This window comes from Natator depressus, chromosome 9 (genome assembly GCF_965152275.1).
Source record: "Natator depressus isolate rNatDep1 chromosome 9, rNatDep2.hap1, whole genome shotgun sequence".
In the NCBI taxonomy this organism is placed as follows: domain Eukaryota; kingdom Metazoa; phylum Chordata; order Testudines; family Cheloniidae; genus Natator; species Natator depressus.
Window position 1 is genome coordinate 89,613,678 of NC_134242.1, and position 15,313 is coordinate 89,628,990.

Below are 15,313 nucleotides of genomic sequence, written 5' to 3' on the forward strand. Positions count from 1 at the left end.
AGGGAAGTCTTGTAATTAACTGCCAAAGAGGGATGGATTTTTCCAACCCGGCTGTCACAGCTACTGTTGTAAATCATTTGTTATGGTTTATAATGGTGTATTCCTTGAGAAATTGTTCAAAACTGCAACTTGATGCTTGTTTTTAGTGCATTAACCACCCTGAGCTCTGCCTCAGACCATTAACTAACAAAAGCTAGCTATAAACTCCTAACAGCTTGTTTCTTGGCAATTATTCCTGTCCCGTTTAAACAGTTTCCCTCCACCACTCTCCCCCCCGCTCCCCTCAGCAGTGAGGCTTAAGGCGCGCTGCAGTGGGCTGTCCCTCAGCCTCCCCTTCTCTGGTACCAGGCAAAAGCAGGGAGGCCTGAACTGCCTGCCTGGGAAAGCAAGGCTGGTCAGTGGGACGCAGCTCATCGCCTTGACCCAAGCAGCCCCCAAATACACACACTGTGCCCTATTGCTGTTCACTTGTAGTGCCTAGAGACCCCAGCAGAGATCGGGGCACCCTAACAGTCAGTCCCGAAGAACTTACCATCGCAATACCGAAAATACACGAGGAAACAGAGGAGTGAATGACTTGCCCAAGGTCACTCGCAGAGCCTGGACTAACCCATGGGTCTCCTGACTCCGGGTCTGTTCCCTATCCCGTAGAGCGCATACTCGCTCACATGCTTTCCTGCAGCTACCAGGCTAGAGGGAGAGGGGTGAGTCCCATTCTGTAGGACACACAAGGCTGTGTTGGCCACTTGCTGGGAGCCATGGGGCCACACACAGAGACAAGGGCACAAGCTTCAAAGCTCAGATGTGGGTTTTGAAGAGGGAATCTGCTTGTTTAAGTTCACCAGCAATAACAGCCTCAGTTTAGCTGGGGCAGATGGAGCGGATGGGCCCAGAAACAAGGGGAAGCAACTGAGCGCTTGGTGCCAAGAAGGACATGTGGGACAGGAGCTACAAGGGGCTGACTTGAGCCAAAGTAAATCATCAGTGAGAGAGAGAAAGAGAAGGTGGAAGCCAGAATCAGTCATGAGACACTTGCAGCCTAGAGCCCTTGGCTCAGATTCTCTGTTCCAAACCAGGTGGAGATGTCCATGTGCAGAGGGACTCTCCATTTGTGTAGAGCTGGAGGAAGCAGAGTAGCCACCTTCTGCACCAGCTGCCCCCCACCCCCAACCCTGGCACAGGATGTGTAAAGGGGCATGTTGGGATTGTGTGTGGCAAAGCTGAGCTCCACTGATACACTGGTATAAGGGACCATACACTACCAGCATAAGTTAGATCAGGACTTCTGCTGGGGCCAGATGGCTGTGAGTGTCCATCCCTGCCCTGCAAGCACAGCTCGAATATAATTGAGAATCGGGGCCTCCACCTGTAATTGCTGCATGGTCCACATAGCAAAACCATTGCCTTGCCCCTGATATGGAGCAGCATTTGCAGTAATTGTTTTAACCAAACAAATCTCATTGTAAATCCATGAAATTGCTTCAAAGCACCTTGTCTAGCTCATAGCCTGACCACTAACTACTGAAGTTCTCCATATGCATGTACAATGTGTCTGACACCCGCTAGGGGATGCAGATTAAGGGCTTCTTTAGCTAAATTAATCGAGAAAAAAATACATGGATTAATCTATTCCCATTCTCTGCCCTGCTGTGTGAATACACAGCTGGAACACACAAAAACCAGATCTCTGGCATAGGGCAGCCTCCACAAATGTAGCTGTGATCAGCGGTAGGTAGATTTAGGGGAATGTGTAAACTGACTTCAGTTTTGCAAACTATTATTACAGTGACTAGTTAAGTAGGAAAGTGCAACAAAGCTTTCTTTGGAAACATATTACAGAAGAATTTTGCTATCTGGGGCCCGACCCAAAACCTGTTCAAGTCAGTGGGAGAATTGCTTTAAGCCCCTGATGCATGAAAATGCTGGAGAGATCTTTACTAGAAAAATCATCATGTTTGAGCACCGCTAGATGGTTGGGCTATTGCTGTGTTTGCTATTATTTAATGTAGCGTTCGAGGTGAAAACCTGAGTGATTCCCCAGGGAGGGGCTGCTAGATAATTTCGCTCTCCGCTCAACTGTCATAATAGACTAACAAACTGAGCACATGGATGAAGACTGAAACTTAAACAAACCTTTTATTAACTACATGGAGTCACTCCCTCACAAACACCTTCAACCCAATTCTGCTGAGCCCGAAGCATGAGATAATAGACCAGCCTAACACAGGACACTGCCACCTAAAAGCCCTCTAGCGCTCTGCAGGAAACCAGCTTTAGAAATGAACAGGCTTTTAGCATCTGCCGTTTGTGGGGTGGGGTGAGGAAGCCCTTTAACCCTTTCCTGCTGCTGGAAGGTGTTTTCAATTTCCTTTTTTAGCTGACCAATTCTGCTTCTCTTACTCACCATGGGACTACTCACGTGAGTGAAGTGCACAGGATTTGACTCTAAATGACTGGCTTGTTAAGATAGTGGCTGATCTTACTCAGCAATGAAACGGTCAAAACAATCAGTGGGTGGCTTTAAGCAAAAAAACAAAACCAACACCTCTTAGAAAATAGATACCAGTTTTGCCAGGCTTACCAAAACAGATCTTTGGGGCTGCTAGAGAAGTAGCAGTGCACAAGAGTTCCCATGCACTCTGCATAACCCTTGAAAGTTATTGATAAACAAAACACACACACACAAAAAGGCCAAACCCCAACGTGTTTACTTGGTCTTTGCTCAGGAAGGTTGCTTGAGTGAGAATTTCAGGGTGGGGCTGAAGATGTTTAAAACCACTTGTAAAGCTTGCAAGGAGAAAAAACTTGCTGCAGCTGAAAAGCCAAGGGAGCAGTGATTTTACTTGTATGATCACTGCTGTTCTGGCAGAAAGGCCAGTAGCCTTTTCTATACAACAAAACAACTTTAGCATGCAACCTCTGGTAATCTCACTGCTAAACTGCACGAGCTAACAGTCCGTGAAATCCTACATGAAGGAATTTAACCAGGGTTAGACTTGCCTAAAACCTTTTTAAAGAGACATCCTTGTGGTAGCATCCTTTTAGTTGGGAGGTTCTGAGTTCAAGACTCATGCAGGGATTCTGGCTTGCAGCCAATGCTGACAGCCTAGGGACTGTTATTCATAGGATAAGGCATTGAAGAGAGCTCCCTTGGGCCCCTCTCTGGTTAGTGTCCAAATGGATGTTAACGTTCTTGTTGGATGTTTAGAATAAAATCTGGGAGAACTCTGGTGTCCTCTCTGCTGTTCCCTTTGTCTCCCATGACTGAGGCTGTGTGTGTAAGCTATTGTTGAGTGTGTCATGACTGTCATGTTGTCTCTTTAGTCGTAGAATCATAGAACTGGAAGGGACCTCGAGAGGTCATATAATCCAGTCCCCTGCACTCAAGGCAGGACTAAGTCTTATCTAGGCCATCCCTGACAGGTGTTTGTCCAACCTACTCTTAAAAATCCCCAATGATGGAGATTCCACCACTTCCCAAGCCAATTTATTTCAGTGCTTAACCACTCTGACAGTTAGGAAGGTTTTCCTAATGTCCAACCTAAACCGCCCTTGCTGCAATTTAAGCCCATTGCTTCTTGTCCTATCCTCAGAGGTTAAGAACAACAATTTTTCTCCCTCCTCCTTGTAACAATCTTTTATGTACTTGAAAACTGGTATCATGTCCTCTCTTCTCAAGACTAAACAAACCCAATTTTTTTCAATCTTCCCTCCTAGGTCATGTTTTCTAGACCTTTAATCATTTTTGTTGGTCTTCTCTGAACTTTCTCCAGTATGTCCACATTTTTCCTGAAATGTGGCGCCCAGAACTGGACACAATACTCCAGTTGAGTCCTAATCAGTGTGGAGTAGAGCAGAAGAATTACTTCTCGTGTCTTGCTTACAATACTCCTGCTAATACATCCCAGAATGTTTGCTTTTTTTTACAACAGCATTACACCGTTGACTCTCATTTAGCTAGTGATCCACTATGACCCCCAGATCCCTTTCCGCAGTACTCCTTCCTAGGCAGTCATTTCCCATGCCGTACGTGTGCAACTGATTGTACTTTCCTAAGTGAAGTACTTTGCATTTGTCCTTATTGAATTTCATCCTGTTTACTTCAGACCATTTCTCCAGTTTGTCCAGATCATTTTGAATTTTAATCCTATCTTCCAAAGCACTTGCATCCCCTCCCAGCTTCATATCGTCCACAAACTTTATAAGTGTGCTCTCTATGCCATTATCTAAATCATTGATGAAGATATTGAACAGAACCGGACCCAGAACTGATCCCTGCTGGACCCCACTTGTTATGCCCTTCCAGCATGACTGTGAACCAATGATAACTATGCTCTGGGAACGATTTTCTAACCAGTTATGCACCCACCTTATAGTAGCTCCATCATATTTGGTGGGAAAGGCCTGTTTGTGCATAGCTAGATGCGGGTGGCAGAGGCTCATGTGGAAAGTGTGTATTTGTCACATGTGTAATGCCGTCCTATGTCAGGCTTATTACAGAGGTTAGCATGCGCATAGGCTATGCTATGAAAGGAGTCACTTGCCTGCCACATTAAGGAACTTGGGGTGTAGACCCATTACTTATTTATTTTTGGAAAGCCTGCCACAAATCACACCCACAAACCCACATTTCACCACAAATAGCATTACAGTTAGTGTCTCATATAAGATATTTCCAACCTCGTTAAAGCATTCTCTCTATGCTGCCCCTCCAGCATTTTACATGATTGCATTCAACCCAACTAATTGATACATGGGGTTTATGTTTACCTTTTCTTAAGAATTTTGTGAGGGCTGAGATTATCCCCCCCCAAATCCAAACAAAAAAAATCATGATAAGGCTCACAGAGAGGATGGGAACAAGAGTGAATCTGCAGGGCTGGCTTAAAATTCTTCATTTACTCTCAGCTTTTCTCCTCTCTTTTTGATGTGGAGACAGATTTGACACTTCTGATTCACAGCGATAAAAGTAAGCAAGTACAGCAGGTTTGCATGGAGTGGAGATAATTCTGGCTGTAAAGTAACAGCTATCTTTTATACAAAGGGACAAGTTATTTGGGCAGATGTTCTGAAATCAAAGTAAAACACCAAGTCCTCCCTTCTTGTCTAGTCTGTTGAATTGTCTTTACCCCGTGCAACACTATCTTGGTACTAAAAGGTTTGTGTTTATAACAAAAGGAAACCCTTTTCTTTTCCCCATCTCGATCCTCGATCTATCTGAGAGACTGCAACGATGAAAATCCTTCTAAATTCTCAAAGGCAAACTAAGTGTGTCATCCTTTTGCAATGCACGCAGCTGCCCTAAAAGCTGTTATCACCTAGAGAGGTCAGCTGCCTGCTAGGTACAGTGGCTAAAGACCTGAATTTATCAGCATGTTTAATTCCAGACGGGCTTTGGGGTTAAATCGGGGTGCCAGCATGTCTAGCATTACTGTACTTTGTGGTGGGTCGTCTCCCTGTATTGCCAAGACATTCAATGCCTGGAAACATTTGCAAACAATGGCCTCCAACAAAGGAACTGTGGCTGCTAAAAGGAAGCTTACTGACTATGATTGACGTCAGCTGAAATGGACAGTGACCAAAGGCAGGCATCTGTCTGGAGTAGCACTCATCACTAGAGGATCTGTAGTCAGACACACTGATGTATGTGTCATGCATATGTTTTGGGTGTGTCTCATTTATCTTCCTCCTAAATTCTGTGATTAAACTAGAATTATAGGATTTCTTTGTTATGAGAAAAAGCTTTGCAGGCCCACAAGTGTGCCCACAAAAAGAGAGCACTCATAAATATACAAAAATTCAGCATGGTTTATCTTTTACAAAGGAGAACAGGACTCTGACATACTGCCTGATATTAAAGAATCATTTTTCTTGATGCAAAATTGCTTAGTCCCCAAAATAATTCTCATATGGAATTTTGAACATATAGGGTCTGATTTTTTTAAAAAGATCAACTCAGCTTCTAATTTTACAAGTGTAAAATTGCAGCTGCAAGTCACTGTGTCCACAAATCATACCATTTCATGTTGGAATACCTGATTTCCTATGGTTTACCCTCTGCAGTTAATTGTGGGTACAGAATTGTAGACAATTATTTGCAGGAGAGAAATTGCACTCAAAAAGCTGAAGGCTATTTCTGAAAATCTGGCCCAAGGGAAACATAATTGGAATGTTTAACCTATATGATGTCGACCCATGTAATTTGATGCAATCTTCAACTACGAGATTAGTGCTGGTTAGCATGGTAATATACTGTACTCTCCATTGCATACCTCTTCCAAGCAATGTGGCCTAGACATCTTGATGAACAGAGAAGTGTAAAAGGTGCATTTTAAAGTAAGGCTGTTGCTTGTCTCAATTTCTAGGTCTCAGCGTTGCATAGTTAGACAGTCTCAGTGTGCATTACAAAACTCAGACGAGTTCTTCCATATTAGCAGAGAGCATTAGTCCATAAGTGCAAAACCTCCACATGCTTTTCAAGTTGATACCTGACCCTGAGTTCTAGAGGCTTATTTCACAATATAGAACCTTCGGAGGGGTCGGGGGCAGGATGTATGAAGGTAGTCTTTGATGACTGTGGAAAAGTTGCCAGACTGACAGCTCTGGAAACTGGAGTCCTCTGTTTATCCATGCGTAGGGTACAACACAGGAAGAAGCAGTGCCAGCATCCCCACTCGTTTCACCAACATGTCTCCGCCCTGACATGGAGGGACGAAAAGGTCATTTGGGCTCTATGCTCACTGAATCCTTGACATCTCTGCTGAGATTACCAAGAAATGTTGGTTTGTGTCTTGGAGACACCTGTTTCCTGGGAGCTGTACTGAGACCTACAAACTGATTCCACACTGGACACTGAAAACAGGAGTTTCATATTCTTTGCCTTGTCTACATTCAGGGTGCAATTCTCTCCTGGAGAGGGCCAGCACAAAAGACTATGTACCTTTGAAACTCAGAACTTAAGCTGGGCACAGGTCTGATGCTAGCCCCCTGTACCGTGCTGAATTTCACCCTAATGGTTTTGCATCATGCATGTTATTTTCATTGACTTAATGCAACTGAACAAGAAAATCTTGCTATGCAAAATCACTGTATCAATGATTAGCTGAATTATTTTGCTTGCAAAAATACTTAATCCTGGCTCAACGGGAGGGGATGGACAAGCTGACCTCTTGAGATCTCTTCCAGCCCTACTTTTCTATGAGTCAGTGAATACTGTACATATGGTTTACATACATGTCTGTTTTACCTACAGCATGTCATTTATTTTCACAGGGCCGCCACGTTAAGACAGGACAACTAGCCGCAATCAAGGTTATGAATGTTACTGAGGTGAGTGAGCATCTGTGGAAAAAACAGTTGTCTGGATATAAGCAAAAAGGACATATAAAACAACCAGCCAGATCACTACAGAGTTAGATAACTTATTGGAGAAGATGATCTGCTTGCATAAGTACTGCTTGCTGGGAATTGGGTTTTTTTTCCTAATGTGCTAAGGATGGTTGTATGTGCAAGTTTCTTTGTTTTCAATCATATTTGTACAATGGGGGCAAAGCAATCAGGGCCAGTAGTTCTGTATATTTTTGCTAGTCTAGAATGATGAAGAAAAGAATTTTCTTCCTGCTTATTGCTAGTTGATTATCTGTTTCCAGAGATAGTAAATAGAAGATTTCCTGTAGCTCTGTGCTGCCCCTGCTGTGTTTCATCACATCCTTTCCCCTCACACACCAGCTATTCCTCTGTGCAGTACAAAAATCTAGGGCATTGTAGTCACTCTGACAGCAAGCAGGAAAGAACGTTAGAGTTGCAAATGTTGCTTTTTTTTTTTTATCAGCTAGATGAGAGAAGGAGACAGTTTAATTGGCACAGTCCTTGCTCACATTTATAACGTGGTGTCAGAGTTAGAACACAGTGTCACAGAATTTGCTAAGCATTGATTTTTTTGTTCCTCCTCTGATCAATGCAGCTGGTTTTATAGAACTGCAACTTGCCACCTCAAGACAATGTTAGCATGAAAGGCTAAAAAACTTTTCCCCCTAGAGTTTCCTGTAATTCAGTTCCTGCGTATTATGGGCCTGATTCTCATTTACACTAAAAGACTTTCTACACACGAAAATTAATCCGGAGTAAGGTAGGATGTGCATTTAAAGCAGAATAGCTATATAATAATGCTTATAAATAGTATAGACACTCTTATTTTTGCGTATAAATGCCTTTTTCTGGTTTAGCATAATCCACTTCCAAAGTGGATTAAGATACTAAAGAAAAAGGCATTCTTATTCCGAAATAGTAGGCCTGGTCTATAGTTAAAACTTATACTGGCATAACTATGTCAGTTATGGGTGTAGATTTTTACCAACCTAACTGAGCCCAGTGTAGACACATTTATACAGGCATCAAAGTGTTTTTGCCAGTATAGTTTGTGTCTCTTGGGAAACGGGTGTAAACTATGGCGACAGAAGCACTTTTTTGCTGATATAAACTGAGTCTACGCTGGGGAGAAGGGAGGGTTGCTATAATTGCTATACCAGTATCATGATGCTAGCAAAACTTTTCTAGTGCAGACAAGGCCTAAGAGTATCCTCACATGGAGTTATTGCAGTATAGCTATTCCTGGAGAGTTATTCCAGAATAACTCCATATGCAGACAAGGCCTAAATTCGTTTTATGCTATGCTGGCAGCGTACAGATACTATGGCAGTGGGTGGCCGCTTAAAACTCTAAGGCATGATCTATGCCTAAAACTTAGGTCAACCTAGCTACATCACTCAGGGCTGTGAAAAATGTCACGCCCTGTGCAATGTCGTTCGGTTGACCTAACCCCCACTGCCACCCCTGAGAGAGGTGGATTTACAACAGTGACAGAAAAAACCCTTCCGTCACTGTAATCAGTGTCTACACAACTGTGCTACGGCTGCGTAACTTCAGCGCTGCACCTATGCCGCTGTATAATGTAGACATATCCTAAGAAAAGGAGGGCTTAAAGCAGGATTAAGTATAGTGTAACTCACACCCACTTTAAGGCCCTTTTACACTGCCAGGGTAGTACAAATGGGCCTTAGTATGAATGAAAAACAGGCTTTTTATACCTTTATAAAATATACTTGTGTACATATAGAAGGTCAAACTACTAAGGTTTTGCTTTTCTGTCTGTGGAGAGGGTACATTTTTGAAATGATTGGACCAGTAAAGTGCTGGGACTTTGCTTCTGGCTCTGTGGGTACAGGCCTCGCCATCTGCCTTATGTTGTAGAAATGAGAGTCACCGAAGAGGAAAGGTTTTCGGGGAGTGGCAGAGGTTGAATTTGTGGATGGGTGTGAACCCAAATCAGACTCCCAGATCTGAGCACCTCCAGACTTCAAGATCAGCTGGGAAGGGGCTGCCAGAGACCCAGAGCTGTTCTATGGATAGCTTTTGCCTCCCACTGAACCCCAGGGATCCACAGGGGACAGGGGTTGTTCCGGAGGCCTGATCCATGGGCAGGGGATAGAGACCACCACAGGGAGTATCAATGAGAAAACTCGAGGCAGGGAACTTTACAAAGATCTCCTGCCTTGTGCTGCACACAATTTGATATTCTCCATGTTTAAATAACAGAATATAGTGTGCGCTAGTACACTGTTGGAAACCAAACTTAAATGAAAGATAAGATAACCCAGAGGCCCATATCACATCAGTATCTGTGTGTGGTTCTGCGAGCACAAAGCAGCCATAAACTTGCTTCATTGACTCAGTAATCCTGGTTTACAGCTGCTTTGCATCACCGTAGCAGCACAGAGCAGCTGTGGTGTATTGATGGTATCTGACCCACTATTTGGGGAGCTGAGCAGCGTCTTTACACGCCGAGGATTTACCAGTAACAGGTCTGGTTGGTTTTGGTTTGAATCATTCCACACAAAATTGATTGTGTCTTTTTAAGAATTCTGCAGCGCTTCAAGGCAAAATCTTTAGATCTCGTGTAACCCCTTCTGGGGTTTTCCGTGGTGCTCTCCCCTCTAAGCCCTGCTTAGTATAAAAGCTCTTATGAGTTCATAGCTTGTTGCAGTAGGACTGCAGGCAGAAGTTTTATTGATTTCAGCTGTGAAATGGTAGACCAACAAGTTTCCAGGGGTTAGGGTGACAGCCTGGAGCTCTGCCACAGGCTTCCTGCGTGACTTGGACATGTCACTTATGTCCAGATCCTCAAAGGTATTGAGGTGTCTAACTCCCTTTGATTTCAATAGGAGTTAAAAACCCTTAAGGATCTAGGCCAGGGGTTCTCAAATTGGGGGTCAGGACCCCTCAGGGGGTCACGAGGTTATTACATGGGGGGGTCGTGAGCTGTCAGCCTCCACCCAAACCCCGCTTTGCCGCCAGCATTTATAATGGTGTTATATATAAAAATGTGTTTTTAATTTGTAAGACGGGTCGCACTCAGAGGCTTGCTATGTAACAGGGGTCACCCGTACAGAAGTTTGAGAACCACTCATTTAGGCCTTAGTCTCTCTGGGTCTTGATTTACCATCTTTAAAGAGGGGATAATAGTTCTTCCCTACCTCACAGGGATGTTGTGAGATTAAGTGAGCTGCTCATATACTACAGTAATAGGGGGCCACAGAAGTATTTTAGATTGAACTACTTTTATTCTCCAAGAATTCAGTGTAATAAAATTGGTTGCCCGCGAAAGGTTCAGTGTTTCTCGTACAACGTTATGGTCTAGCTGGGATTAAGTTATTTTCTATTCCTTTGGGCTTGAAAAACTGTTTTGAAACATATTAAGTCAAGTCTAAAATAATATCAAAGTGCATCCCCTCTAATGTGCTGAATATGCAGCACATCCGAGGGCACATCTCACGGGGAGGTCGACTTGTAATAGACAAGGGGGCACATTCGTAATAAAGTGATGTGAAACGAAGAGCTTCCTAGCCCTCCGGGACAAGCCTCCATCGTTCTTGTCTTTATCTTACAGCCTTTGCTTGTTCAGATGAATTGGTTAGTCTCTAAGGGGCCACAAGTCCTCCTTTTCTTTCTGAGGACTGTGCCAGCTTCAGAGCGGAGTAAATCTGTTCTCTCTCTAGCGTGCGCTGCGAGATTCGGAGCTGCTTTCTTATGATAGCAGCAGGATGCTGTGGTCAGGGTGGGATCATCTGGACATCTGTCAGGAAGTGCTGCAGTGTCATGTTACAGGGAGGGGCGTGGGAGCTTTAAATGAGAACTGAGGGCAAAGTGTGCTTCTGTGCCTCTTTACACAGGCTCTGCTTCCTGTTATCTGATCACGCCTAGCAAACAGAGTGTTTGCAAAGAGATCCGATTCTTGCTGACTTACTCTCCCTTCGGATCTGTGTCTACGGAGGGAGCAGCAGGCTGTCCCTGTGAATCTCTTGCTTTCAGTCTTTCCAGTTATCTAAGTGCTGTTTGTTTAAATGAATAATATCAGGGCCATAAGGGGGTCTCCTGGCAGCCTGTGTATCAGCCTCATCTTGTTCCTCTTGAGGTTGGAGGTGTATGCTGCTGCTACCTACCAGATAGGGCCACGTTTTCAAAAATAGCCTTTGAACATGAGCCTGTAATTTTGTGCATGCAGTCAGCTGTGCCCAGAAATAACTCGGTTTGTGTGGGGAAACAGCGGTGGCGCCTGCACACCCGAGAGCGACTTTTATTTCTTTGCCAGCAACATTTACAAGCAGATTTCAACGCCCTTTGGAAATGTGGCCCATAGTAGTATTAACAAGGAGAAGATCAGGACTGGAATCATGAGCATCGGGAGGGATCCAACCACTGAGGCTATTCCCCCTCCTTTTCCCTGACCCGCATCTACTGAAGGGCCTTATATCACCCCTTTTTCTATAGTATCTGAACATCTTACAGTCTTTCCTATATTTATCCTCATGACAGCCCTGTGAGGGATGGAAGTGCTATTGTCCCCGTTTTACAGATGGGAAACAGAGGCAGAGAGACAGCAGGTGACTAGCCCAATGTCACACGGGAAGCATGCAGCAGAGCAACGAACTGAACTAGGTCTCCGAGCTCCCAGACCAGCACCCTATGCCCAGGACCATCTACCCTCTGATCTTCCACTAACACGTCCTACCACTTTCCAGTAACCAGCTTCACACAGTATCTCAGCTCCCAAACTGAGACAGCCCCCATTTCTGTCTTTTTACCTTTTGAAGACCTGCCCTTTGCGCAATTCATGCCTCTGTCTCTGTAGGGGCAGAATAGTTTAGATTGCAAGGCTTGTTCAGCAGTGGCTGGATCTCAACAGAGAAGCCTGTTATCTCATCTCTAGAACATCTGAGCAGCATACCACAATATCTGAGCTTCATCAGAGATACTGGAGTCTGGCGTAAGGACATCTGAAGGCAGTGTGGGGGTGAAGGAAAATCAGGAACGGCAAGAAGGGTGATGGCAAGGATTCTGGGAAGCTAATAAGGGCAAGAGATGGATCTAGGGGTCGTACTAGCTGGTTATAGGAAAAACATGTACCTACCTACATACATACATGTATGGCCTCCCTTACACTAGTGCACTTTACAAACATACATTTATGTACATTCTCAATGCCCCAGTTAGGTAGGGAAGGATTATTATGTCCATTTTACAGATGGCAGAGAACAGCATGGGCTGAGGTGCACCAATACTCAACACTCCTGCAAGGGCAGGGAGTTATGTGAGATATATGCCCGGATGATCCTGGCAAGTGACTTGCACCCCATGCTGCAGAGGAAGGTGATAAAAGCCTCAAAGTCCCTGCCAATATGACGGGGAGGAATTCCTTCCTGGCCCCATCTTTGCCCAAGATTATTAATTCAGGCTTTGAAAATACTTTTTGTTATATGTATGTATCTGAACAGATCATTTGAAAGGCCAGGCCGGCTTTATCCTCTGACTTCCCTCCCCACCTACCCATTTCCATCCCTATGTCAATGCTGACTAGAATCCCACAGGGAAGCAAAGCTCCTGCTCCCTGCTAGAATCCTTATGAATGCTAGGAAGGAACTTGTAATGGGAAGAAGGGCAGGACCTGCTCTCATTAAGCAACAGAGCTGTCCAGTTGCTCACTCCCAGTTGATTGCGGAAACCTCCTTCCTCTAATGCCACATGGCTCAAGATGGTGGCCAGGCATGGAGAGCGAAATATGATCTTCCAGGGTTTTGCAACACATGCTCTAGTGTGTGCTGGCTGAGAGCCGCTGTGTGGAATTCTGCTTGAGTCATCTAGAATTTGTCCTGGTGGCTGTCCCAGCTATGCCAGCTCCTCTTCACCTTCTTTAATTATGCTGGATATCACCTAGGGCACAATCAAGCCCAGTGTTCAGAGTTCTCCCTTTCCTCGTCATTTGAAATATAAGACAGATGAAGTAGCCGGGGTACTGTATGCAACTTGAGAGCCATGTGTTCATCAGAGCGGCTGTTTTAATACTTCAGAGTTGATTTTGCTTTGAGTGGAGCCATTTTACACTTCTCATTTCCTCAAGTTTAAGACAATTATTTTTTCTGTATTTATAGTCTGGCAAAATTTCTCTTCTGGATTAATGTCATTGGGTAACCACATGGCCACCGCGTGTCTGTTGGGAACGCTTTTTGGTGTTTTATACTAGGAGATGACCCACTTCTAGGACTTCTTGAGGGGTTTTGGCTCCAGCCTATCACTCCTCCATGTGTCTCACCCCTCCCCACCATACGGCCGGTATAGGACAATGTCACTGTTTTTGGGAAACATTCGTGCTGACAGTTAATGGAATGCTTTAATGGCAAGGCTACTGGAAAATTGTGGGAAAGGGCAGAAAAATGTCCTGTAAGTGCCAGCCATTTTTCTCTTCCATTTTTTCCATCAGCTACTAAGTGCCAGGATATTCTGCAACAAAAGGTAAACTAATTATCAGCCTTGTTTGGTTCCTTTGAGCCAATCCAGACAGACAGCTCCTCAGCATGTAGCTGTGCTGATCCAATAATGGCAAAGCAGGCCGCTAAATCCACATGCACCTAACTTGGAACCATGCACCACCTCTTGAGGGTGCTAATACAGACAGCGGAGTCCATAAAGACGTCTGCCAATCAGAGACAGAAACATCCCAGCTGGCTAGTTATAAAGGAGCCTCCATTGGATCAGAGATTTCTCTTCTCAAAGAAGGATAATCTCATGGAGGATGCCACTAGATGCAACCAATGACATTATTTCTAATTCTTTGTAGTGTCGTTATTTATTTGTGTTGCGGTAGCAACCCTGAAGTCCCAGCCAGAGATCAGAACCCCATTGTGCTAGGCATTGTACAGACACAGAACAAAAGATGGCCTCTGCCCTAAAGAGTTTACAAACTAAGTATAAGACAAGAGACAACAGGTAGATATGACAGGCAAACAGGGGAGCACATGTGTACAATACTCCTCAGAATGATAGGCAGTGGTTTCTGCACTCCAGATGCCTGTCTGTTGTCCAGTTTTCTGTAGGCAACTCTACACTCTACTGGACTAACCCCAAGATGAGGAGAAAAGAAGAGAGTTCTAATCCTGGCTTGGCCTCTGAATTGCTTTGTGGCCTTGGGCAAGTCACTTCCCCTGTCTTGGTTTAAATTTCCCCAGCAGCAGTATGAGGAGGATAATCAATGCCTTGGGGGTATCAGGAGGATGGATTAGTTGATGTATGTACTGTGCTTTAAAATGTGTAAAGCCCTATTTAAATATGAAATGTTAGTAGTAATATTTAGTAATATTTTATTATAGTAATATTTTATTTCGCTTAAATCTGGTTAATTTCTCCATGACTAAATGACTATATATATAACCCACTGATGAGTGAGTTACAGTTCCCTATCTGTTCCCAGTCCACACAGGATATGGGTCTATTACAGCCGCAATTAGACAGGTGCGTCTGTTTAGCTCTAGCTGTAACAGCTCTAAACAGATTTAGGTGCCAGGTTCAATCCCTGGTGTTTCAGTCTTCATTCCTCTGTTTAAGAACTTGCTCCTGTCATTGTAGGAGGGCCTAGCCCTTGATTTCAAAGAACAGAGGGTTATGAGAGCAATACAATGATCAATACGGTATCATCTTTACTGTGTTCTGCTCTCTCTTGCCACAGAACGAGGAAGAAGAAATCAAACTGGAAATAAATATGTTAAAGAAATATTCTCATCACCGGAATATTGCGACATATTATGGAGCATTTGTAAAGCAGAGTCCTGCAGGCCAGGATGATCAACTCTGGGTAAGTGTTGAATCCCATCTGTGTTCATCACATTTCCCTGGGAGAGCAAATCTTCATTGGGAGCTCCAGTGTGCTTAGCCCTGAGTCTAACTCAATGATCCAGATTTTTGCTTCGAGGACCACTTTGTAAGA

General features: G+C 44.2%; 1 protein-coding gene across 1 annotated transcript in view; it reads left to right on the forward strand.

Annotated features, from left to right (window-relative positions):
• The window catches only part of NRK (Nik related kinase), a 122,690-nt gene that overhangs the window by 35,277 nt on the left and 72,100 nt on the right, over window positions 1–15,313 (forward strand). The window contains exons 3-4 of the mRNA XM_074962591.1: window positions 7,273–7,329; window positions 15,056–15,181. Of these exons, the coding sequence (XP_074818692.1) occupies window positions 7,273–7,329; window positions 15,056–15,181 (183 nt within the window). The remainder of the gene's footprint in view (window positions 1–7,272; window positions 7,330–15,055; window positions 15,182–15,313) is intronic.